This window comes from Podarcis bocagei, assembly GCF_964188305.1.
Source record: "Podarcis bocagei genome assembly, chromosome: 2".
Lineage (NCBI taxonomy): Eukaryota > Metazoa > Chordata > Lepidosauria > Squamata > Lacertidae > Podarcis > Podarcis bocagei.
In genome coordinates, this window is record NC_138126.1 from 55,401,669 (window position 1) to 55,429,425 (window position 27,757).

Genomic DNA, 27,757 nt, shown 5'->3' on the forward strand with positions numbered 1-27,757 from the left:
GTAAGCCCTAGGCGCTGAGGCTTTTACCCACAGCGCCACCCGCGTCCCATAATTACAGTAGTCCAGTCTAAATGTAACTAGTGATAACTAATGTAACTAAATGTAACTGACTGTCGGCCAGGTTTGACTGCTCCCGGAGTTAGCATATTTGATGCACCAGCAAAAGCTGAAAAATATGTGCTAGTGGACAGCTGCCTCTTGAGCATCAGAAACCACCCCAAAGTTGTGAAGCTGTTTTTTTAAGGGAAATGCAACCATATAAAGTCACAGTACCACCCAGTCAATAGGTCAGTGGCCTTATTACAAAGAACACTTCTGTATTGTTCTAATTATCTATCACTAGCCAAGGCAATGGCTCAGACCTATTACAGCCATCCTAGACTGGGATGGAAAGACTAAAGTATTATAGATCATGTAATGGTGAGTGAAGCAAAACCAATAATATTGAAAATAAAGGTCTCCTAACCTGTCATATAATTTCAGTATTTTCTTCAAGTTACGAAATAAAAATTGCTAAGGATGACTGGAGTATTAATCACAAGCCACTTAACTGTCTTGGGGAATTTGACATGGGATTTGAAGGAATAAACACTGAGATCATACATCCTTCACTTTTTTAAACAACCTCTGTTCCAGAAAGAACAGGCTTTATTTTCCATTACTGTCTACTGTACCCAGCACTGGAATGTTGTACAATGATATTTACATAGTTTCATGAGACATAGCAGCTCAGGGTAGCCAACCTGATCCCCTCTATATGTTGTTGGACTACAGTTCCCATCAGCCTCCGCCAGTAGGGATGAGGGGAGTTTAAATCTGGGAACATCTGATGGCACCACTTTGGCTACCACTGCAGTAGCCAATCCATATAATACCATACCAATACAGTTCACCAAATATGAGAGAAATGTCTGGCAAATGGTAAGGTAAATAGAAATGATGGAAGAATTACAAAGGAGACCATGGAATTTTTTTCTGAGCTATACTTTCATCAGAATGGAGTGTTCTGTTTGCTTATGTTGAAAAGACAATATCCATAAAAGATGTGCAGTTGACATCTTCCCGATAATTGATTTGTTCTATTACAGTTACATTTCCATGCAGCCAAATTCCTTTTCCAGTCCAGTAATCTGGTTGCAAATACCTCCGATCATTACTAATATCCTAACTTTCCCTCAGTACTCGAGATTTTAGCATTATACACTCTAGTAACCCTCATCACCAGTTCCCTTTTAGTCCCCATTCATCCCAATTATTCAAGTTATTCCAGCTAGGCTGTGGTTCCAAATCTTCCCATTATCCAGCTGCTATTAGTACTGTACAGTGCTCAAGTAATTGTACTAACCAATCTGAAGACAATATGTATTTTGAAAATACTTTATTATAGTATTGAAAACAGTTATAATTACTAATACTATAATTATTATAGTATTGAAGACAGTTATAATTACTAATATTCCTTATATAGCATGAAAATGGCTATCAAACAATAGTACTTTCAAAGCTAAAAATATATGTTATCATTTGATTAGATTTTGTATGTTATTTATCTTACCAAAGATACATCTGTGTATATATGTGTGTATATATGTGTGTGTCTGTGTGCATATATATATGCACATAATTGCAAGCACATGTATTATGCATGTTATTGGCCCATGAATATGCTACCCGCTCCATGTATGTTTCCTGGAAAACACATATGTTATATGTAATATTTGAGCAATCTTATACCATTCTGTAAAAGTGCATAACATGTAAAAGAACATGTAATAAAATCTTGATAGAATAACTTGAAAACGTTATAAGAATTACAGAAAGACCAAAAATATATCACTTACCAAGGCACCTTTCCTTTTACTTTAGATCTGGGGTGAGGAGCCTGTTGTTTTCCAAATGTTGTTGAACTCCCATCAGCCCCAACTAGCATGGCGAATGGTCAGGAATGATGGGAGTTGCAGTCTAGCAACAACTGGAGAGCCACAGTTGTGATCTAATAATTCAGATTAGGGGTAAAAATATTTCTCAAGAGGATTACATATTAGCAGATATTGAGTCATATTTTTGACCACAAAGATGCTTAAAGGCACAAATAAGAGAGAGAAAAGGGTCACAAATCTTATTGTATCTTAAGCAAGTATACAAAACATTTTATTTCCCACCTTTTACTTATCACATTGTCAGATTCCTGGGTCATGACAATTAGCTTACTTTTGGACTGGTGTGTTTTGCAGTAAAATATCATGTGTCATGAAGTCTGGCAAAGTATCCATGTTGCATAATGGAGCAAGCAGGTAATGCAAAAAGCTAGCTGGCAGGGGGTAGTGTAAAATCAGAGTTCCTGCTCCTACACCTTGTTTTAATTTCCCTCAGTTCTTAGTGGCTCTTTGAATAGTGAGAGCATGTTATTGAAACAAAGGGATAGTGGCATGATATACATTTTGTGACCAGACTCTAGAGTCACCTCTTCTTTTCCGGGACAACAGCCATTCAGTTCATGATTGTGGAAGAAGCCTCCAAATTTAGAAAAAGCTGTTGTCTGTCAAAATCTTTTTAGAACATGTACACATGATGATTTCAGCAGCGGCTTCCGCAGCTGGAACTAAGAATGTTTACAGTGGAACAACTGTATCATCCTATGTCTGCTTTCCATGGTTTCAAGTTTTTATCTGGAATGTGAATTATTGGGAAAGCCGTCCAGCCGCTACATCTCAGGCATGTAAGTCATTCTTGTCACCACCTCAATTAACACAGATTTGTTAGGAGGTGGATTTTCCAATTTATCTTGTTTTCATTGAACATACTTTGGATTGCCTCAGGCAACTATGAGTGCAGTCAATTTTTATTTTTTTTGTAGTACTTTTTCTATTTCTTTGAAATATTTGTTAGTGTTCACAGTTCCATGAAAGCTTTAATACTGCGATGTGAACTAGCATGGAATTACTTTCTGTGGGGAATTTTGCCTTTTAATTTGCTAATGATGCAAGCAAAAACTGCATATCATTAGTGGATGACAAAGACGTCAGCTTGCATTGACCTTTGATGATAAATGCAAGTTGCATAGCTTTTGATTATGCCTCAAATAGCACACATCTATATGAAGAAAGCTTCTCTATCCTCTGCTTCTTTATCACACCACATAATGGTCAGGATGCATCAAACAGTGAAGAGGGTGTAGCTCAGAGGTGTAGCTTAGCATATGCCATCTTCAGTTAAAAGTATCTCAGGTTGGAGAGCCTTTGCTAGTCTAAACAAGCAACACTAGGCTACACAGCGCAGTATAAGGCAGATTCATATGTTCATAAGCTAGAGTCACTTGTCAATTCTGTCCTTTTTAAGATCCTATCCATAAGCAACATGCCATTTCCTCATGGTATTTGATACCATTTTAAATCTGCAAAGTGTTGTACGGTTTCTAAGTTTGCTCTGAGCGTAATCTACATTGTCTGCAAGTGGAGGTAATAGATGACAGTTGTACTATGAGAAGTGTGAATGGTAAGCAACTGTGATAGAGGCAACTCTGCCTATTATTTTGAAACCATTTTTATCCTGCTCCCAAGCAATCTGGTCTCAAGAGGAACTAGCGCAGACTGTGCCATTCCTTTGCTACAGATTTTCTGTGCTTGTATATTATGGAGCCACTGCTTTCCCTGCTTTGGAGCTTATTTGGAGCTTAGTGTACTTCTGCTTTGGAACATGTGCCTGTTTTCAAGCAGGTATTATTTTTGTGTGAACTAAATGCCATCACATATTCTCCTAGAACAGAGGAAGCTGCCTTGTGCTGAATAAGTCCATGTAACTCAGTACTGTCTACATGGACTAGCAGCAGCTCTTCAGACATGGGACATGTCCAGCTCTACCAAAAGATGCCAGTGATTGAAACTGGGACCTTCTGCATCTGCAAAGCAGAAGTTCTCCCTTATTGTGGTATTATAGTAGACTATTGCTACGTTCTCAGGCACAGCTGTCACTGTATTAATGAAAGTCCCTCTCCCAGCTCTGGTTCATGCCTCCTTCACTCCTTAAAGGAATAGTCAGACTATGCTTGCAACTACTCCCACCAAGACTTCCTTGCTCCTTGAGCTTTTCAGTAACGCGGCTTAGTGAGATGTGTTACTCAAATAATGTTGTGTGATGTATTGATTTGTATTACATTGTTTGTTTTTTTAAATTGCAGTTCCCATGAGCAACCTACAGCACAGGTTAGCATTAATGCCATGTATGAAGAGGCCCCAAATGTTCTACATTTGGTACTGTCTTAATTTATATGTGCATTTTACAGTATTTTCTTAATTTGAAATGCAATTCCAAACACACACACACACACACACACACACACAGCCCTCCCCTCTCTGTAGGGTTATAATTCATTGCATTGAAAATATTTATCAAGTCAACTTTTTGAGGAAAATCAGAAAGTCAATGAAGTTCAAGAACCTTTCTTGTACTCACTTATCACATTGGTATGCAATATTTATCTTACTAGAAGTGAAAAATAGGCTGCAATATATTTATTGCATTTCTAGGCATGTACACGACCAGCTTCCTGGAGATATTCCTACAATTATACCTTACCCTTCATTAATAATAAATAATACTGTTAAGTAATAGTGCTGAGGCACCTTTCATAATTTGTGCTTTGGTTTTCTTGCTTGTGGAGAACAAATATTCTAATTATAGTATTTACATGCAAAAACAGTTCTTTTATTTGCTCTTCTGAGGTTTCAGAATCACACTAGAATATGATCTGACACATGAAAAAGCATATGGTGAAAGTTCCCTTGTATTGATGTAATTATATTCAAGATGAAGGTGTTCTAATTGTGAATCTTCATAATCATGATTCTCTTCACTGTCATCATCTTCCTCCTCCTCCTCCTCCTCTTCATTATCCGACCTACTCCTACAGATGCGCTCAGTAGGGACTGTTCTGTAAAACCATATATGAAATAGTTAAAGGAGATTAACTGTTACATTTTGCTAGCAAATTTCCTTTTTCTTTGCAGCTCATTTTCAAGATGGAAACTATTGTAAAAAGTGTGGAAAAAACACAGAGCTGTATCCAGAATTTTTCATTTTACGGGTCCCCAGATATTCTGGTTAGGCATATTATAAGCCACTATCAAATATTTTGTCATTTGCACACATAGCACACACTACTAAAAACATGAACACAGTATGTACCTCTACAACATACATATGTGTTTTCTGTTTGTGTACACATGTTTTGATGTCTAGTCACATTTAGAAACCTATGCAGCATTGCAGAAAATCCTCAGAACAGGAAATTTAGTTCACTCATTTAGAAAACTTGGCCAACCTTCACATTTGTTATTTCTTAATACTGGCCTAAAATTTAGACACTATTTTTATTCATGACAGTACCATGTACTTCCTATCCTGCTTTTGAGGGTTAGACAGCCTCTTACTTTCTCGATACCAAATGTTGCTGATAAATGGGAATGCTGCTATCCTCATACCATGTTGCTTTTACATGCTCAGGCCACGTAAACCTGTTTGGAAATAAGGTGATATAAATCTAATTTTCTGTTTGGAAATAAGGTGATATAAATCTAATATATGCAGTTATTTATTCCATGATCTTCTATATTGTGGGCTTTGTGAAGAATGTATCTGAGCATTTCCTACTGCTGTTTGCCATCTTCATATGGAAAAGAAAATGAAAAAAGACTTAGTGGGAGCATACTATTTTCTTTCTGCTGTAGTCTGATGTTCAACCACTATAATTTTAAATGTCCTAAGTGCACGTCAGGCACCATCCTTGGATTGTTAAGGAAAGTTTGGTCTGAAGAATGTGGTATGCTTATTTACACTTCACTGTGGAATTTCCAGATGACTACTGCTCAACAATAACTAGTTAGAACAAAAGAAGAGCCTTGCCATATTTGATCAAAGGCCCATCTCGTTCAGCATTTGTTTCCCTCAGTGCCCATCCAGGGTAAACAGAGTAGGAAGGCAACATCCCTCCTCATGGCTTTTCCCCCAGCATCTGCAATTCAGAGCTATGCTGCATCTGAATGTGGATATTCAGTCTTGCCATCGGGGTTAATTGAGGTTCATAAAATCAGTCTTCCACAAAGTCATCTAGTAGGGGGCTTCAGAGTTTGAGGGACCATTGGTCTGGAAGTGAAACAGGACCACCTAAAATATGGCATCCCAATTATTGGGATCAGTATGACCTATTGAATCAACAATGTCTTGCACTAGTGGCCTCAAAGATTCAGTTAAAGAAGTAAGCAAGAATTCCATAAACCATGATTTGCTGTGTTTGAACATTTATAATAGAAAGCCAGTATAACATTATTGTATTTACAATTAAGATGTGTATTTATTTATTTACCTTATTTTGTTATTGTTGAGCCTCAGAAAATTTAAGGATCTCATTTCTGCAATTCCAAGTGGTACAGACTTCAGTTGGTTGTGATCTAAGAAGACTTCTCTTAGAGAGTGATATGCCCCATAGAATGACACAGGATCAATCCCCTCATCATCAAGTTTGTTAAATGAAAGGTACAGATATTCCAGCCCTGGCCTCATGTGTCCAAATACAAATCCTGGGATTCTGTCAATTTGGTTGCCTATAAGCACAAGGTGCACCAATGACTTTGGCAGATAGGAGGGAACATGATATATATTATTGTAAGAAAGATCAATAGATTCCAGGTTCCTAAAATAAAGTGAAAAGATATTAAAAAGTTAGAGCATAAAGTAAATAATTTTGTCTTCATACATAACATGCATTTTAAGAGTTCAGGAAGATTGGAAGCGCACAGTCTTATCTATTTTTCTGGAAACCATTTGGGGAATATTTGTACCATATGTTGTTCGGCTCTAAAACTCCAACTCCCGTCATTTCTAGTTTGCAGGACGAGTGGTCAGGGATGCTTGGAGTTGTCGTCTAACCACATCCGGGGACCCAAGGTTAAGAAAGGCTGCTTTAACCACTTACACCACACTGGCAGTACTTTTTACATTTTTACATGTACAAGGCAGGGATGGGCTGCCATCCTGCTTTCTAGCCATAAAGAGTTAGCAGGCTATAAGGAGAAATGGTGAATTATTTGGGTTGCCTGAGAGCAGCTCTTCTTTGTCATAGCAACTGGTAGTTTTCAGCCTGCAGTACATTCTACTCTGCACTAATTAATAAACGGGCAGGACTGTAAAAAGTCAAAGGGCATATCTCAGCTCTCCAAAACAAATTCACACTAAAGAGAACTTTTTCCCTACCACCTACTCTTTTCCCATAGCTATTGTCCAAACATGTTTACATAACTGTCACTGTCCAGGATCTGACAGATTGCTCAAGTCTGTATAAGAAAAAGAATAATAACTATAGTGACATTCATAGGCCAAACCTATTTAATTTTCCTCTCTTCCATTAGTTCAGGACATCTGTGCTAAAGTACTCTTTTGGAGTTAAAACCACTCTCCCCACTCTCAGTTATCTCATTAGTCAAGTTTTTTTAAATACAATTTGTAATACTTGACACATCAGAAATCTCAAGTATTCAAATGCATTTCCCTTTGAAGGAAGAAACAATATATATTATTGCCAGGATGATAGCATTATCTATCTCCATCCAGAGTCCTGGTTTGTGTACTTTGGATTGAAATGTTTTAATTGGTCAGTAGTTTTATTGTTGGATTGTATGAATCTATGTTGTATATGAGCAGAGGCATTTTTGCACAAAAAGTAAAAAGTAGTAGTAGTAGTAGTAGTAATAATAATAATAATAATAATAATAATAATAATAATAATAATAATAATTAATTTATACCCTGCCCATCTGGCTGGGTTTCTCCAGCCACTCTGGGCGGCTTCCAACAAAATATTAAAATACTATTAAACTTTAAAAGCTTCCCTAAACAGGGCTGCCCTTCAGATGTCTTTCAAAAGTCTGGTAGTTGTTTTTCTCTTTGACATCTGGTGGGAGGGCGTTCCACAGGGTGGGTGCCGCTACCAAGAAGGCCCTCTGTCTGGTTCCCAGTAACTTGGCTTCTCGCAGCAAGGGAACCGCCAGAAGGCCCTCAGCACAGGACCTCAGTGTCCAGGCAGAACGATGGGTGTGGAGACGCTCCTTCAGGTATACTGGACCAAGGCCGCTTGCTTATTTATTTATTTATTTATTTATTTATTTATTTATTTATGAATGCTACCTGTATGCTCTCTTCCTGCCCATCTTAACTGTACCCATAGTTCCTTATTTTTCTATTTTAAAAGGTAACACATTAGCATAATGTTTACTTAATAGCCACGTCCTTTAATTGGACATTTTCCTCCAGACATCGGGATTCTACTATCTACTGAGATAGATTGGTAGAATGTAACCTGCTTACAGTGAATAACTATCTCATTAACACCAAGAATAAAAAAACACAGGAGTTCCTTTCTTCAGAGGAAGATGCTTCTGGTGTTTATAATTTTGCTTTAAGTAAACTAGACACCTGCGTGGTATATGTTGTCAAAATCCAAAAATAAGCTCGCCTGGGGAGTATGGAATAGTTTGATATTTTTTTTAAGGTGACAGTTTTCTGGGTCAGGTCTACAAATTCATTTGCCATGTTGCTATCATGATCATTGTTGGCCCTCTCCACTCCTCAGTAGTTCACTAAGAGCAGAGCAATCTGGAGAGAAAGGGTCTGGAAAATAAAATTGTCCTGAAGATAGAACAGTGTAAGGGACTTGTTCTGTTCTCCAGAAATTCTGTGCAAAATCAAGCAAGAGCCAGCACAGCCCTCAAATCCATTGGCATGCACAGAAGACTCACTGGGACGGGAGAAAGGATTTTCTCTCACTTTGGATGTTTAGAAGGAAATACACAAAGTCCTTCCATCATGTTAGAAAGAGTCGTTTGTGAAGTTACTTATATCCCACATCACATCAAGTAATTGAGAAATGTATTTTCACTGAAGCCATCTTCCTACAAAGCTCTGTGCAAAGTGATGAAAAATACCCTAGTACCCTGTACTGTGCTAGTAGACTGGGAGTGGGACATTGGAGTTAATTTCAAATTGCCCTGAGCTTTCTACAGGAAGCAGAAGCAGCATGTGTGTCTCTCACTGCTCTGCCTTCTCCAAAAGGAAGCAAGGTAAGAAGACCACACTCTTCTCTCCCAAGTTCTCTTTGTATACCAGCAAATAGTTGGTTAATATGCCAAGAAAAACATTTGTGGAACCTCCATCTTCTATGTAGTACAACTTCTTTATTCTATACTTTAATTAATTAAATGTTGTGATTGGAAAATAACACAAAGTTTACACTTACTCATGATTGATCCATGCCAAAGGAGCTATTCTGCTTTCTTCTAATTTGTTGTGCCTCAGAACAATTGTGTTTATATTTCTGGTATGATTAAAGCAAACTTCTGTAATTTCTTCAATTTGGTTATTATCGAGATATAATTCCTATTTAGAATGCATGGTAAAAGAAGGAAATATGTGAAAAGTGTATTGTATGATACATTAAAGTGGTTATTTTAAAATGTAGAATATGTGGCGTAAAGCTGCTTTACTTATTTTCCAAAAGTGGCAACAAAGTTGTTCCTTGTTTCCAGACAAAGTTAGTTAAGAGGCATTAGTTCCAAATGAAAGGGGAAGCCCAAGTTTCCCCTTCATATGTTGCACGGGTTGTGTGATTGAGTACTGCATCTGTTTTCCCCATGTCCCTAAACCTGCCCTTGGACTGCAATCCTGACTCATTGCTTTTGAAATTATTGGCAATTACCAATGAGTAAGCTTGCCCAGGATCAAAGCTTAAGGTTGCCTCCAATCTCACAGTATTTTGTGCCATGGGGGGATGGGGGATATGAGATTCTTGCACATGCCAGGAAATTTAAAGTTCTCTGTTGCTCTGGTGCAACAAATTCACTTTTAAAAAAGGAGGTTTTGCTATTAGGAAAGTGATGGAAAATGCATTTAAAAGTATGGAACAAGCAAGTGATTAGCAGGACAACATATTAATGCCGCACAAGCATATCAGGATGAATGTTGATTGTCATATACCTGCCTCACAAACAAATCAGAAGGAATGCTAAACCTAACCTCTACAGTAAGCCTTGTGCAAGCAAATCAGGATAGGTCACCTAGAGGAGCCCTGACTATTATGGAAAAGGAAACAGATCATCTTTTTTATTTTAAAAAAACCTTACCTCAATAGAATTGGGAAGGCGCTGCGGAATGGTCCTAAATTTATTCCGTCCAAGGCGCAAATAAGACAGGCTCTTCAAAGGTTGAAAGGCTAGTGGACTAACATTAGCTTCGTTGAGTTTATTGCCTTCTAATTCCAGTGTCACCAACTTTTCTAAACCTTTAGAAAATAAAGCAATCATGATGAAATGTTTCTGCTCATCCAGTAAGATTCAGGGCAAAAAAAGAATCTGCATATTGGTATTTCATATTCTAACCAATTTCTCTCCTCATTGACCTATGCCTCCAGAATATCAGAGAGAAATTTTAATCCTAATGTTATTTAATAATAGCAGGAGAACTTCATGTTTATTTGAATACAATTTATAATTTTCCACACTTGTTTGTTGGTTCACTAAGACACAACTATGATTATAGTAAATTTACCGTATTTTTTGTACCATAACACTCACTTTTTTCCTCCTAAAAAGTAAGGGGAAATGTCTGTGCGTGTTATGGAGGGAATGCCTATGGGTGGCATGCCTACGGATTTTCCTCCTCTAAAAACTATGTGCGTGTTATGGTCGGGTGCGTGTTATAGAGCGAAAAATACAGTAAATAAATTAGGAATTAATATAATACACGAGAATTATAGAATACACTAATTTTTTATTCTAGTTTTCAAGTAGAAACCACATGCATTGAAAATATAACTGTGCCTTGTTCTGAGTCTGATAAGCAAACTTATTTTTTACCCTTTGTGCTATGATTCAAATAAAAGTTCCTGTCCTTCCTAAGGAGGATCTCTCATCCTCTTCTCCCATTTCTATCTCCTGTTGTGAGAAACAGGGGAGCCTCAGGTCTTCCCAGATCTTCTGCAGTCCTTCTTGGGCCAGGGGAGGTTCATCCTATAGCAGCACCTTAGGGTGCCCCCAAGAAGGTACTTAATTTCACAAAGGTGGCATCTGGATATTGCAAATGAGTCATTGGCAACAGACTTTTAAAACTAACCAGATTCTCTGTTATCAGCAACTAATGCCTTAGAAGATATTTGGTCTTAAAAAAGAAGATATGTATTTTGAACAATTTTTAAGTAGCAAAATGAACATAATGTGTATTATTTTGCATTCCAAGCTATAAACAACTTTTGAGTGAAATAATGTTCTGTTCATACTGCTTTTCAGCATTAAGAGCTAGATCAGTTCACATTCTGAACCGGGTAATTTACGTGTTTTAGCCACACCAGTACACAATTTCTTTTTGTAAACTTTGTTTTGAGGTTTTTCTTACAATCAGCAGTATATATTTTATGAAATAAATAAATAATGTATTGACTTCCAGTATTTTTAGACTGACTTTCAGGAAAAGCCATCCTAAGGCAGCTTACATACATTTCAGTAAAGGTAAACGGACCCCTGACTGTTAGGTCCAGTCGCAAACGACTGGAGCCAGCGAACAGCTTCCGGGTCATGTGGCCAGCATGACTAAGCCGCTTCTGGCAAACCAGAACAGCACACGGAAACGCCATTTACCTTCTCGTCAGAGCGGTACCTATTTATCAACTTGCACTTTGACGTGCTTTCAAACTGCTAGGTTGGCAGGAGCAGGGACCAAGCAATGGGAGCTCACCCTGTCGTGGGGATTTGAACCGCTGACCTTCCTGATCGGCAAGCCCTAGGCTCTGTGGTTTAGACCACAGCGCCACCTGCGTTCTATAGAGTAGGTGGAATTAAAAAGAGTATGTAACCTAGTATCTCTCCTCTAGGCAGATTACTGGGTAAAAATCAAGGCTACAGCTACATTCTTATGCATCTGAGTAGAGGGCGGTTGTCCCTCTTGTAAAGCGTGTAGCTAAGTACTGGAAAAACAACTTTGTGCACAATCAGATCTGTTAGTGTGCTATAACAAAGAGTGCAGTTCCCGTGTTTAACAATATATGTACATGATCCACTCCAAGTGTCTCTGGGAATTGTTGTTATGTATTTTATTTCTATCCCCTTCATGGATCACTGCCTTGCCGTGGCGAAGGGGCTTGAAGAACTCAGAGAAGCTATGAACTACGCCAAGCAGGGCACACAAGATGAACAGGTCATAGTGGAGAGTTTGGACCAAACGTGATCCACCTGGAGGAGGAACCGGCAAACCACTCCAGTATCCTTGCCAAGAAAACAACATGGACAAATACAACAGGCATATAAAAGTTATGACGCTGGAAGATGAGCCCCTCAGGTCGGAAGGCGTCCAACATGCTACTGGGGAAGAGCGGAGGGCAAGTACAAGTAGATCCAGAGCTGATGAAGCGGCTGGGCCAAAGCCGAAAGGACGCTCAGTTGCGGATATGCCTGGAAGCGAAAGGAAAGTCCAATGCTGTAAAGAAAAATATTGCATAGGAACCTGGAATGTAAGAACCATGAACCTGGGTAAGTTGGAGGTGGTCAAAAATGAGATGGCAAGAATAAATATTGACATCCTGGGCATCAGTGAACTAAAATGGACGGGAATGGGTGAATTCAGTTCGGATGACCATCACATCTACTACTGTGGGCAAGAAACCTGTAAAAGAAATGGAGTGGCCCTCATAGTCAACAAAAGAGTGGCGAAAGCTGTACTGGGATGCAATCTCAAAAATGATAGAATGATCTCGATACGAATCCAAGGCAGACCTTTTAACATCACAGTAATCCAAGTGTATGCACCAACCACTGGTGCTGAAGAAACTGAAATTGACCAATTCTATGAAGACTTACAACACCTTATAGAAGTGACACCAAAGAAGGATGTTCTTCTCATTATAGGGGATTGGAATGCTAAAGTAGGGAGGCAAGAGATAAAAGGAACAACTGGCAAGTTTGGCCTTGGAAATCAAAACGAAGCAGGGCAAAGGCTAATAGAGTTCTGTCAAGAGAACAAGCTGGTCATCACAAACACGCTTTTCCAACAACACAAGAGACGACTCTACACATGGACATCACCAGATGGGCAGCATCGAAATCAGATTGATTATATTCTCTGCAGCCAAAGATGGAGAAGCTCTATACAGTCAGCAAAAACAAGACCTGGAGCTGACTGTGGCTCAGATCATCAGCTTCTTATAGCAAAATTCAAGCTTAAACTGAAGAAAGTAGGAAAAACCACTGGGCCGGTAAGATACAATCTAAGTCAAATCCCTTATGAATACACAGTGGAAGTGAGGAACAGGTTTAAGGATTTAGATTTGGTAGACAGAGTGCCTGAAGAACTATGGATGGAGGCTCGTAACATTGTACAGGAGGCAGCAACGAAAACCATCCCAATGAAAAGGAAATGCAAGAAAGCAAAGTGGCTGTCCAACGAGGCCTTACAAATAGCGGAGGAGAGAAGGCAAGCAAAATGCGAGGGAGATAGTGAAAGATACAGGAAATTGAATGCAGATTTCCAAAGAATAGCAAGGAGAGACAAGAAGGCCTTCTTAAACGAGCAATGCAAACAAATAGAGGAAAACAACAGAATGGGAAGAACCAGAGATCTGTTCAAGAAAATTGGAGATATGAAAGGAACATTTCGTACAAAGATTACCATAATAAAGGACAAAAGTGGTAAGGACCTAACAGAAGCAGAAGACATCAAGAAGAGGTGGCAAGAATACACAGAGGAATTATACCAGGAAGATATGGATGTCTCGTACACCCCAGGTAGTGTGGCTGCTGACCTTGAGCCAGACATCCTGGAAAGTGAAGTCAAATGGGCCTTAGAAAGCACTGCAAATAACAAGGCCAGTGGAAGTGATGGTATTCCAGCTGAACTATTTAAAATTTTAAAAGATGATGCTGTTAAGGTGCTACACTCAATATGCCAGCAAATTTGGAAAACTCAGCAGTGGCCAGAAGATTGGAGAAGATCAGTCTACATCCCAATCCCAAAGAAGGGCAGTGCCAAAGAATGCTCCAACTACCGCACAATTGCACTCATTTCACACGCTAGCAAGGTTATGCTTAAAATTCTACAAGGAAGGCTCAAGCAGTATGTGGATCGAGAACTCCCAGAAGTGCAAGCTGGATTTAGAAGAGGCAGAGGAACCAGAGACCAAATTGCAAACATGCGCTGGATTATGGAGAAAGCTAGAGAGTTCCAGAAAGACATCTACTTCTGCTTCATTGACTATGCAAAAGCCTTTGACTGTGTCGACCACAGCAAACTATGGCAAGTTCTTAAAGAAATGGGAGTGCCTGATCACCTCATCTGTCTCCTGAGAAATCTCTATGTGGGACAAGAAGCTACAGTTAGAACTGGATATGGAACAACTGATTGGTTCAAAATTGGGAAAGGAGTACGACAAGGCTGTATTTTGTCTCCCTGCTTATTTAATTTATATGCAGAATACATAATGCGAAAGGCTGGGCTGGATGCATCCCAAGCTGGAATTAAGATTGCTGGAAGAAATATCAACAACCTCAGATATGCAGATGACACAACCTTGATGGCAGAAAGTGAGGAGGAATTAAAGAACCTTTTAATGAGGGTGAAAGAGGAGAGCGCAAAATATGGTCTGAAGCTCAACATCAAAAAAACGAAGATCATGGCCACTGGTCCCATCACCTCCTGGCAAATAGAAGGGGAAGAAATGGAGGTAGTGAGAGATTTTACTTTCTTGGGCTCCATGATCACTGCAGATGGTGACAGCAGCCACGAAATTAAAAGACGCCTGCTTCTTGGGAGAAGGGCAATGACAGGCCTAGACAGCATCTTGAGAAGTAGAGATGTCACCTTGCCAACAAAGGTCCGTATAGTTAAAGCCATGGTTTTCCCAGTAGTGATGTATGGAAGTGAGAGCTGGACCATAAAGAAGGCTGATCGCCGAAGAATTGATGCTTTTGAATTATGGTGCTGGAGAAGACTCTTGAGAGTCCCATGGACTGCAAGAAGATCAAACGCATCCATTCTTAAGGAAATCAGCCCTGAGTGCTCACTGGAAGGACAGATCGTGAAGCTGAGGCTCCAGTACTTTGGCCACCTCATGAGAAGAAAAGACTCCCTGGAGAAGACACTGATGCTGGGAAAGATGGAGGGCACAAGGAGAAGGGGGCGACAGAGGACAAGATGGTTGGATAGTGTTTTCGAGGTTACCAGCATGGGTTTGACCAAACTGCGGGAGGTAGTGGAGGACAGGGGTGCCTGGCGTGTTCTGGTCCATGGGGTCACGAAGAGTCGGACACGACTAAACGACTAAACAACAACAACATTTTATTTCTATACCGCTTTATATTTTAAAGAAAAATATGCATTCTTCAAGACATAAAACTTGCTGACAGCAGTTCTCATGATGGCTGCTTCTGTAGAAGATTTGGCAAATGCACAACCATTATCAATTTGCATGACGCATATAATTTTTCACTTAGGAGCTGTCGCCAAGTACAAAAATGTCTATGCAATTGTAGTGTTAAAATGTATTCTTATTCATAGTTACTAAACAAAAAAATTGTAGGATGCATTTTTAAATAATATGGAAGTTGTTGTTCCACCTACTTTTGTTCCACCTACTTTTTTTCTTGTCATGAATTTGTAAGCTTTTATTACCTTAGCCATCTGCATTCATAGTTACAATATACCTTCAAAGCTGTATTCATCAATTGCATGTAGTTGGTTTTCGTTTATTTTAAGTTCTTCTAAAGTTGCTGGCAAACCAATCGGAATATGTACTAGTGCATTTCCATCCAAATATAAACGTTGCAAATTCTTCAGTATCTGTGTTGGGGAAGATACAAATTGAGAAATCAAATTAACTTTGATTTTTAAGCTTTAAAATATTTTTTTCTAGCACTGTTTGCTTTAGGTTCATGTGTGCTTTATGGATATTACTGTATGTGGCCTGTGTTGGCTACACTAGCACATGGGGAATTTAAAATTAAATTGAAGACACTAATTTTCATCTCTCTAACCTGTGGAAGTAGTAATTCTCACAAAATATCCCCAGATCTCACTTTGTTCTGTCAATGATTTCATTATTGATTGCAATTGTGAAGAGTTACAGAGTATTCATTAATGTACTCTCTTGGATTCTTTGACAAACAATTTCAGCAAAACAGCCATTTCTATACATTCACACACACACACACACACAGAGAGAATTAAAAAACCCTAGATTTTCTTACTTTAAATGCCCGTGGACCTATGCCAGATGATGTGATATTATTTCTACGAAGATCAATCCTTTCCAAATTGGGAATCCCATTAAAAGCTTCATCTGGGATGGAAGTTATAGTATTACCTAGGAAAAGGAAAGGTGTGTAATAGCAATAGGAATTTTAAGACTCACTTCCATTTCTTAATCATTTTCCATTTCCCTTATGGTTTTATCACACAGATGCTTAGTACCATATTTAGTGCCAAGTAAACATTACGATGTCTCCATATTGCTTCTTCATAAACCAACAAAGCAAGGATTTTGATACAGCCAAGCAATGAATATCAAAACTTACATCACATTGTCCCTTCCCTCCTCCAATTTTTACAATGAGAACATTGGACATTAGTTGTCCGGTGCAAACAGAAATAGTAGAGCTAACATTAATGTGGGATGCATTTGAAAATTATTATAATAAACAGGTCAGTTTTTCCTTACCTACAAGCTCTATGCTTGTAAGCTCTGCATCCATGATTGGTGGTATTTGTTTGAGTTTGGCATTAACACAGCTGATTGTGTTGTCCAGGATGGAGCATCCGGTTGGCAAAGCAGGCACTTCAGTAGAAGGCTCAGGAATTGGGAAACGAGGCGGCATTTTGAAAACATCACCACGCAAAACATCTTCCTCCTCTTTTTCTTCTTCCTCACTTCCTTCAGGTTGTTCACTTTCTTCTTCATTTTCTTCTTCCTCTTTCTTGAGTCCTTTTTCTATTCTTAACTCTTCTTCTTCATATGCTCTTCTCCTTTCTTCTGCTGCTCTCATCTTCTCATCTTCCCTTTGATCCTTTGTGTGTCCATGTTTCTCCTTCTGTTCATGGCTTTTTCTTCTTTGCTGGTTCTCTTTATCTTTATTTTTTATAGTAATTTCTTTCTTTTCAAACCGTTTCCCCTTCTTTTCAGCATTTTGATCTTGTGTTTGTCGGTTGTACAAGACTGGATCAGTATGGTCATTGGGCTCTAGATTATCACCAGAAAATTCAGATGTGTCACCTAGTGAAATAGTACTTAGCTCTGAAAGCAAGGAGGTCATGGTGTTGAAAGTGGACAGTCGATATCAATATAAAGAAAAATGATAACACAGTTTTTAGTAGCAGGCATTAATATATATGCTTGAAGAGAATAATTATTCTATTATAGTGAAGAATATTAATAAAATACAGTATTGTGCATAAAATCCCTAAGATAAAAAAATTACAGTGGTTTTGCTGGTGCGTTTTTTGTATGTTTACGCACATACATATATACAGACTGAGTTAAGGTGTCTGGTAATTTTGCCCTTTTCAACAGTAGTGCCAATAGCTACCGTATATAATTTTCCAGTTATTAACTCAAAATTATGAAGGAAAAATTCAAATGCAAAATGTATATTATCCTGCTTTGTTTCCCACCTTTGATTTAATGGCAGCTTACACATTGGCAATGTTTGGACACATCACTAAACCATAAACTATTAGGAAATTAGTTTATGCATGAGCTATGTGCTACTACATGCAGCTTGAGCTTTCCTGCTTTGCTTCTCCCTTCCTCCAGTAGGAAAACGCAAGCACAGAGTGGGTGATGTAGTATTACATCAGAGCCAGTGTCCATGGTTTATTTCCCTCTAAGCAAACCAAGATAAACCAAACCAAGGTTTATTCTAGGCATCCTGATCAATCTTTGCTTGGGAGAAACAAACCACAAATCCTGATTCAGATATAACGTTAAGTCAGCTGCTTTGTGGTTTGTTTCCTCACTGGAGGGAGGGAGGAGGAAAGCAGGCAGATCTGTTCGTGGGCTTGTGGCTCAGTTAAGTTGATGCAGATTTGCTGTTCATGTCTGCTGACATTTCCATATGGGTAAGAGTGTTTGTGTTGGCCTAGTTGCTGCACTGACAGGGTCAAAAAAAGATGCCACCATCATCATGGACAATCAGGACAGCAATAGATATCCCCAGTGGAAATGCCTGTGTACATACAGCCTACCATAATCTATGCAAATACTAAAAGGTTAATGAATAATTCCTAATTTCATTGCCTTTTAGCAGTTGCACATATTCAAAGGATTACATTACTTACACTAAATTGTATCCTGTATATATACTGTGTGTCTGAAGTATGCAAAAAAATCAATATACTGTACCAATATCCATACACACTGGGCAACACTCTCCTTCAGGTATCTTGGTATTGTGACACGTCAGAGGATGGCACAAGGTTTCATCACACAACACCTTTCCTTTTGAGCAGAGGCACGTAACACAGGGTTTAGGAGACCACACAGACTTATCATACATAATCATCCCATTTGCAAAACATTTATTTTCTTTTCCTGATAAATGGAAAACAAAAGCAAGTTTTAAAATTGGTATAAAATGTATTGGTAAATTAAAATATTTGGTGGGTTGGTTTTCCAGATACCCAACTTCATACAAATCTCTGTGGGGGCTCTAGTGTATGCATGAGCAAAGACTCCCCAGCCAAATCAATGTTGAAAACAACTGTGCATGGACAAGAAGGATGCTACACACCATCCTTGGTATGTATCCAACATGGGAGATACAGCGTGGTGTCAGACTAGGTCTCGAGGAGACCCATGATCAAATCCCCACTCAACCATGAAGCTCACTAAATAACCTCAAGCTGGATAACGTCAAGCTAACCACTATTTCTTACCCTAGCACACAACATAGGGTTTTTACAAGAGTAAATGTTTATGTGTAAAGTACCATGTAAACTGCATTCAGCTCTTAGAAGAAAGACTATTATAAATTAAAGAAAGAAATAATAAAGAATTGGATGATGTAATTGAGGGGTCATGTTCTGTCTTGGGAGAGCCATGTAAATTATACTTTTTTGTTAATATCTTTAATATAGAAATATTTTTAATTTAGATATAGTTGACAAAAAGATTGTGTGGTTGTAGCCACCTGTCTATCCTGGTGATTTGATTACCAAATATGAATTGCATTATTTTATATCAAAATAAGTTCTATTTAACATTGTAAGGAGGTTTGTTATCACATAGATAGTATCTCTAAATCTATAACCCTACCCTCTACAGTTAATTGGTCTTATTACATTATTGAGATTTACATGTAGGCTTAGTTTTTGATCACCTAAATTTTAAATTAGTGTAAATGTTTGTCTACTCTGCTACAGAAATAGACTTACTTGGCCTTCTACACTGCCTGTTAACCTCTGTTGATCAACAATCCAAGTCCTTAGTCTAAAAAAGCTAGCTAAACTCAAGAGAGGTCCACAATATGCCAACAGAAATTAGCAACTCCATCCACCAAATAGTAAATGAAAAGTTTTATTTCAGCAAGCTTTTGCAGAATTTCATTTTTCTGCTTCTTTAATATGTCTAGTGTTTAGATTGTTTTTACTGATGCTGCTGTGTGTTTTTTCTTGTTTATTTGGTATAGTTTGCAATCCTGGTAGCTTGGGCTTCAGGTACTACAGTAGAAAGCATTTTACAGGAGCATAATCAGTTTTGCCATTCAAAACAGGGTGGGTAGTGGTCATTCCTAAAAATCTAAAAGGAAATGCACTACTTTCCAAGCACCTGATGTTAATCCTCATCCAACAGTTGAGAAATACAAGATTAGGGCTTAATTTCATATGATAATAGTTGACAACACTAACAAAGCTTGCTTGGTTGTTTTCATATATCAGACATGTGTCTCAGAAGTTACTTGCTACCTTACGGTACACCTACTTTGTCCAGTATAGAGCTGGAGTTATTAATCAGTTGTTCTCCAGCTGTTGTGGGTCTCCAATTCCCTAGCATGGCCTAGCACGTGCTAGGGATTTGGAGTGTTTCCGGCCTCTGCAGCCACAGCAAGCACTGTGATTCTCCAGCAGTTTGACTTCACCCCCAGAGGCACACTCCATTGTCTCTTGAGACAGGCGGATGCCAACAATCAGGAGATTCATAGTCTAGCAACATATGAAAGACCAAAGGTTAGCCACCATGGCTTAATTATAGTTAAGGATCAGGTACCAGCCCTTACATGCAAGACCTCCTTATCGCCATCAGACAGAAGTAGGAAAGCTACTTACAGGGGTCACTGACGGTTTTCAGAGTGCAGTGTTAAGGCTTGCTAATTGCTAAGCCACCATCAATTCTGATTGTAGGACTAGGCTAGGAAGAGGGGTAATGGAACAGAGAGTATCGCTAGTTCAATTGAAAAAGCTTGCTTGTAGTCTACACACTACATATATATTATTAAAATGTGAATCATGAAAAGAAAACACAAAAGAAGATTTTAAGAAAGAAAGATGTGGAGTTCTGCTAAAGCCAGTGATGCTTATGATCTTTCTTAAAAAAAATAATATGGACATAAGATTGATTATAGGATCTGTTGTTGAATAGGCTTCTTTCCAAATCTGACCTTAACTTGTATTCTAAATACTAGACTAGAAAAATACCTTGTGGTTTAAATCATTGGCAGATATATCAATGCCTTCAACCTTTGGAAATATGGTACAGATCCAATATTCCAGCTAAAGTGTCTAGTGGTTTTAGCTCAGCTTTTGGGTAAAATTCCAGTTTTAAAAAGACGAGAATCAATGGGGAAAGGAGGAAACCACATATTACTTCAGCTGATGATTTCTGACAGGAAGATTTGAAATAGTTAATGAAATGCTTGGTACATCTATTGCCAGTTGTGTTTAATGTTTAAAAAATGCCTCAAAATGAACAGTTTTCAATCAACAATGTATATTATAAATGGGACGTGGTAGTTCTCTATAATTTCTGATCAGATTTTTTTTATCATAGCCATTTCTATTGAAGTTGACATTATTTGTCCAACACAATGTTTAGCATGCCTTAGAAGGAAGGGTAAATATATGTTCGAAGATGATCCAGTTTCATATGCAACAGTAATACAATTCTCTAAAGTAGCCAAATGCCGTTTGGGGCAAGAGGAGTTTTCTCAACCAGTTGCATGGTTAGAATTATGTAAAATGGTCGATTTTCAGCCAAGCTGGCACCTTAGTGACCACAATGTAGTAGATGTATTCACATTGTCATATACTGCTAAGTTTGCAGTAACTTCTTGATAAATTGCAATGCATATATGTCATTCTGAACATTTTCAACTAGTGTTATATAAACTAGTTGCATTAAAAAGCAGGGTATGGGGTTACTAATAGGAGGAGTTGAGAGCATATGTATGTTTCTGTTTTCACTTTTATATTCAAGTTTCCAATTTAAACTCCCCATTTGTGGATTCTCTTATTATTGGTGAAACACATACTTATTTTATATTTTTACTCACCCTTTCCCATATAGATTGGTAGTATAGTTTGTTTCTACCACAAACATTTCAGTTTTGAAAAATGTTATTTAATACATTACCATGCAAAGAGTGTTATTCTTCACATTGTTTCTTTGTGAGAAATTATACCTTTCACTATATAGGAGGAACTTTAGCTGAGAAAAGCATCACTGCATTCTGAAGGATACTCTGGGAGTTTATGATTGAATTGCAGTAAGGGGGCAAGAGCATTCTGGATGATAGAACATGTGGAATGCATTTCTTCAGCAGTTCATTGCTGGGCCATGATTCATACCTGCTGAGACTGTGAGAAATGATCAAACTCCCCCCTCCCCCTTTTTGGACCATTGCTTCATATTTATCTCTGCTGTATAATGCATACATATTTATAAGGTTGGTTTCTTGTCATTGTTTATGAGTCACAGATGTTTTTTGGATCATGCACAGTTTGCCCATTTATTGGTAGTAGAAATGTAAACTGGAGAACTGTCCAATTGCTGGATTAGATTCAATACTTCAACAATGAAGAGTTGAAACTATGTGCTGAAGCTGACTTAGTGAATAGTTCACTCAATTCCATGTGTTTTGCTAGCAAGGTTATGAGAATATGAAGGAGAATACTTTGCCTGTTTCTTGGATTATTGTTTTAAAGAAGGAGTAAAAGACAAGAAGAAAAAAATGAATAATTTGGAACTGATTTTTATTTACTATCTATTGAGAAAAGCAGTATTTTGAAAGCATATCTTGTTCTTTGGCATTGGTGTTGTAATAACAAAAGCTTAGGCAACATATAAATCTTTCGTTTGAATTGTGTTTTTGTATTAGTTTAATTTATTGTTTCTAATTGTGAGCTGCCTTGAAATGTGTTTGTATGAACAGTGGTATAAAATAAATTGAAGAGAACCCAGTCTTGAGAAATTAGTGTGCTTAGTTGTAAAAGGTAAAAAGGTAAAGGACCCCTGGACAGTTAGGTCCAGTCAAAGGCAACTATGGAGTGCAGTGGTCATCTCGCTTCAGGCCGAGGGAGCCATCGTTTGTCCACAAGCAGTATTCTGGGTCATGTGGCCAGCATGACTAAACCGCTACTGGCACATGGAGGACCGTAATGAGTGACAGATCGCACGGAAATGCCATTTAGCTTCCCGCCATAGTGGTAACTATTTATCTACTTGCACTGGTATGCTTTTGAACTGCTAGGTTGGCAGAAGCTGGGACAGAGCAACGGGAGCTCACCCCATTGCACAGATTCAAACTGCCAACCTTCCAGTTGGCAAGCCCAAGAGGCCTAGTGGTTCAGACCACAGTGCCACTCATGTCCCTCTTGCTTAGTTGTAGAAGTGCATTGCACAGGGTGCTCAGCTTCTTTAACTTCTCTACAGAAGGCAAAGTACATACATGGTTTGCAGAATTCTGGGAAGCAATTGATATGTTTAGTAAATATATATAGGTGGATAATAGTACAAAACTTTGCATTTCTACTCAGAAATAAGTCATTTTTAGTTCAAATACACGTATATAAGTGAGCGAGTATAGGCTTGGCATTTTAGTTAGGATAATAAAAAAGTAAATATTCTCTGCTTACCTGGTAAAATATTGTAACTGGATTCTTGTCCACCCTGACCAATCAGAGAGTCAAATACTTCAGTGATATCACCATCAATATTAATAAGTGGAACGCTTGGTATTGGAGTAATAAAGACTGGGAATTTGATTTCTTGTTGCTTGTTCAGTCTATGATTTCCTGAGGAGCTATTTCTTAACCCTCTATAGCGCATTCTCCTCCTTGCCCTCCTACGCATTACATTGCGTTCATTCTGAACAACAGCAATGCACAGAGAAACAAGCAGAATGTAACAGAATAGTGCTGCTTTTTGCATTTTCTCCTTCTAGTGTTGTATCCTACAGAAAACACAAAAAAGGAGTTTTCAATATTAATGGAACTGTAGGATATAGTACTGTAGAAAATGGTAAGAGTTCTCTGAAGTGGATTATGTTTGTACCCAGCTGTTGCAGTGATTATTAATGCCCACTATTTTTTGACCAGCTTTCTATAAATTGGGCAGTGAGGTGTGTGACCAAGTGCCAAGGATTTGTTCTAGCCTAAAATATCTGAAGATGTGGGATGGAGCATTGATACATTATTTTCTTGATTCTCTATTGCCAGGATTCTCAAGAGGCTATTTTGTTGCTTGTCAGTGTAGAACATACTATTTGGGATGTATCCAACTAAATCACACTCAGGGTAGGCTCGTGAAAATCTGTGGGTTATATCCAATGTTATTCATACTCACAGCAGACTCACTGAAATTGATGGTGGTGATGCCTCCACTACAATTCTGCCTGGGACCTTGTTCATACCAGGAAAGGTCTTAGAACAGATAGTCAGTCAGTCTGTGAGGAGCTGGAAAAGGGTACTGTGTTTGCTAAAAGCAAGCATGGGCTTCTCGAAAACAAATCATGCCAGTCTAATCTTCTTTCTTTTTTGATAGAGTTACAAGCTTGGTGAATGAGGGAAATGCCATGTCTGTAATGTATCTTGATTTCAGTAAGGCTTTTGACAAAGTCCCCTATGATATTCTTGCAGAGAAACTGGTAAAATTTGACAAGGTGCTAGACAAGGGGGATTTGTAGCTGGTTTACTCACAACCCAAAGAGTGTTCACCAATGGTTCCTCGTCATCCTGGAAAAAAGTGACAAGTGGTGAACCTCAGGATTCTGTCCTGGACCTGATGTTGATCAACATCTTTATAAATGACTTTGATGAAGTAATTGAGAGGATGCTTATCAAATTTGCATATGTCACCAAACTGGGAAGCTAATACAGTGGTACCTTGGGTTACAAGTGCTTTGGGTTACAAATGCTTCAGGTTACAGTCTCCGCTAACCCGGAAGTAGTACCTCGGGTTAAGAACTTTACCTCAGGATGAGAACAGAAATTGTGCAGCGGAGGCGCGGCAGCAGCGGGAGGACCCATTAGCTAAAGTGGTACCTCAGGTTAAGAACATTTTCACGTTAAGAATGGACCTCCAGAACGAATTAAGTTCTTAACCAGAGGTACCACTGTACCTCAGAAAATATAATCAGGATTCAATATGACCTTAACAGACTGGAAAACTAAGCCACAACTTATAAAATAAATTTAAATAGGGACAAATGTAAAGTTGTACACTTAGGCAGAAATAATCAGATGCACAAATATAGGATTTGTCCATGATGACGAGGAACCATTAATGAGTACTCTTTGGGTTCGGTCAGTCAACCTGCTATAAATCCACCTATCAGTTACCTCGTTCAACCCACATTTTACCAGCTTCCTTTAGCTGTGATTCCTGCATTGCAGGGGGTTGCACTAGATAACCCTTGGGGGCCCTCCCAACTCTACAATTCTATAATTCATCCATCTTCACATCATATAATGTAGTGACTGTCTGTGTAGTAGAAATATTTATGCTTACAGCCCTAGCAATATGGATTCAGGTAGATATAAAAAACCATCTTGCTTTTTTATATCTCTGTGCTTGCTCTTCAATCCACAAAAGCATTTTTGAAATAAATATAGTGGTACCTTAGGTTACATACACGTCAAGTTACATACGCTTCAGGTTACAGACTCCGCTAACCCAGAAATAGTGCTTCAGGTTAAGTACTTTGCTTCAGGATAAGAACAGAAATCGTGCTCTGGCGGCGGGGCAGCAGCAGGAGTCCCCATTAGCTAAAGTGGTGCTTCAGGTTAAGTACAGTTTCAGGTTAAGTACAGACCTCCGGAACGAATTAAGTACTTAACCTGAGGTACCACTGTATTTTATATTCATTTGTATTGAGATTGGTTGGTTCTTGCTAATTCCTATGGGCATGGAAGGTAGTTTGGGCATTTCTAATGTAATTGTTTCTATTGAGTAACTCCTGGGTTCTGCAACTGAATGCTGTAAAGATCCCCAAACTGATACCTCTGTGAACATGTATTCACATATATGTGCATATAGACACGAGCAGATTTGATAACATGCCAACTATCCTTACATAAAATCGGTAAGAAGGCAATAGCTATTCTTCATTGTGCTGGGTGTGTTTTATGGGGATGAACATGTGATCAGCTGAATCAGACTTTGCTTCCTGCCTAGCAGTAGGGAATGGAGTGCGCAACAGTGACTGGGAGCATGTTATGCACAGGAATTTTTTGAAGTTCCTGCATTGCAGGGGGTTGGACTAAATGACTCTGGGGATTCCTTCCAACTCTACAATTCCATGATTCTATTATTTGTACCCTCTCATATCACATTCAAGAAGTAACTTCTGATTTGGCCAGCATTGCACAAATGCATCCTTCACAATGTCACTGAATGCTGAGAAAAATATACTTTCCCAGGTACCATAATATTGCATTATGAATGCTGGTCATTCTTTATAGTTAGTACATTTTTGTCAGCAAGGCAGTGGAAATGGTTAATTTCTTCAACTGATCTTCATTAAAGGTACTTAGACTCTAAGCTAAATTGCATAAACATTACATTTGATATTCCAAACTACTGTTCAAACAGTAAAAGTAGGACTTTTACGCAATATATCTAGGAACAAGGAGTTGATAGTTATACAACACAGTTATTAATTATCATGTCATATTTTCACAGCTGTGAATTTAGCTACATAGCAATTAAAACACTGCCAACACTACTATTATTCATAAAAATGGATAAACAGTACTCCACATTGCATTTTCTTTTGCTATATAACTCTGTTATTGGTGGCATTCATGCTTATTAAAATTAATGATACTAAATACATAGTTCTTTCTGCAAATATATTTGACATTTGTTCTATCATATGCAAGTACATCATACGTTAAACCTCAAATTGTTAAGCAAACTTTTACATATATTTCACATGAATCTACCAATCTTGAAGCAATAATTTAAAATGTAAATGCAATATATTACCTGGTAATCTAATCTAACAGTAGATTCTGCTTGCTGTTATTTAATCTCCAGCTGCAAAAGAAAGAAACTTCGGCTGCCTTTAAAATAAAGAAAGCAACAGTAGAATTATGTTGAAACATGTAAGATGACTCCTTAGGGTCTGAAATAGTTCCTTTCCCTGGGGACAAGGCACTGCTCTGCCCTGTGTGCAAAGATTCTGCTAATACAGCTATTGAGAATTGTGCAAACTTCACTTAGAGAAAATGAAAAGCAGCACAATACTTTAGGTCCTTAGGCTGACAAGGCACAGCTGGAAACTTTCCTTTAACAATATGCTTACATAAGGAAAAGAAAACAGGACTATTTTCAAACTTGATAATCATTTGCAGGTATTTTAATCCTGATTTATAAACATTTTAGTATTAGTTCATTGTAGGTTTATAAATTTTACAGGTTACATACATATCATAAATTTTCAGTAGAAGCACCCCAAGAACTCATTATTTCCTTACGTAATGACCAAGTTTCTCTGCTAACACTGTATCTCATTTTCCCCTCTGTGCTGCAGGCTTTATTCAGAATACAAATTCTGCTTTGTTTGAAGTAATAGATTTAGTCACAACAGAAATCTTTGCACTTTGAAAACAGAGTAACTGAAGCATTTCTTCTTGCCTTGCCATTAAAGAGTAACTAGGTCCTGAAATATGACACTTGCACATAGCTCTGTAGAAACTACAGTGGATTTTTAACCAAAAAAGGAAAGTATACATTACTCACAAGTTCTCTTTGTGCCAAAGGGGTGAAGTCTCCCATTGTTTGGCATATGTTTCTTAGTGTATCACAGTTTCAAAAATGCTAAAAAACATCTAACAGAACAAAACCTTTGAACAATCCTTTGTTTGAAGTCACATCATTTAATTTGCCATAATAGATGCTTGGAACTTGAAAGGCAGTGTCATATTAGGAAAAAAAGTATCATTCTATAATTTTGTGAAGGTTGAGGTATGCTTCACTTTAGGTCTGTTTTATGTGATCATTTATCCTTAATGAGCAATCCTAAACTCAATGATATGTAGCAAAGTCGTATTATGTCAGAGGGGAAATTTCGGTCTTCAGGCATTGTTACTATTATTGTTGTTGTTATCATCATCATCATCAATATTATTAATTACACACCCTTCACCTTAAGGTCCCAGGGTGGGTGGCAACAATTAAAACTCAATGTTAAAACAGTTTAAAACTTTGCAGTCACAGAAATAAGCTGGGTCCTAAAAA

At 38.2% G+C, this 27,757-nt stretch overlaps 2 protein-coding genes across 8 annotated transcripts in view; one reads left to right on the plus strand and one right to left on the minus strand.

The window, feature by feature from the left end:
- CENPP (centromere protein P) overlaps nt 1–27,757 on the plus strand; it is a 165,201-nt gene that overhangs the window by 99,504 nt on the left and 37,940 nt on the right. The window lies entirely within an intron of this gene.
- On the minus strand, nt 1,362–26,730 carry ECM2 (extracellular matrix protein 2). 5 transcript variants are annotated; one of them, XM_081176402.1, is made up of 11 exons: nt 26,504–26,730; nt 24,214–24,249; nt 23,152–23,468; nt 18,425–18,613; nt 16,745–17,317; nt 16,275–16,390; nt 15,732–15,867; nt 10,170–10,327; nt 9,287–9,426; nt 6,362–6,688; nt 1,362–4,930 (listed from the first exon to the last, which is right to left on the minus strand). In XM_081176402.1, the coding sequence occupies exons 3-11, from the start codon at nt 23,444–23,446 to the stop codon at nt 4,705–4,707; spliced, it is 2,160 nt and encodes a 719-aa protein (XP_081032528.1). In that variant the 5' UTR covers nt 23,447–23,468; nt 24,214–24,249; nt 26,504–26,730; the 3' UTR covers nt 1,362–4,704. The 5 variants fall into 5 exon arrangements, with proteins under 5 accessions (XP_081032528.1, XP_081032530.1, XP_081032529.1 ...); XM_081176404.1 differs by lacking the exon at nt 24,214–24,249 and having other exon boundaries at nt 16,745–17,263; XM_081176403.1 differs by lacking the exon at nt 24,214–24,249 and having other exon boundaries at nt 16,745–17,296.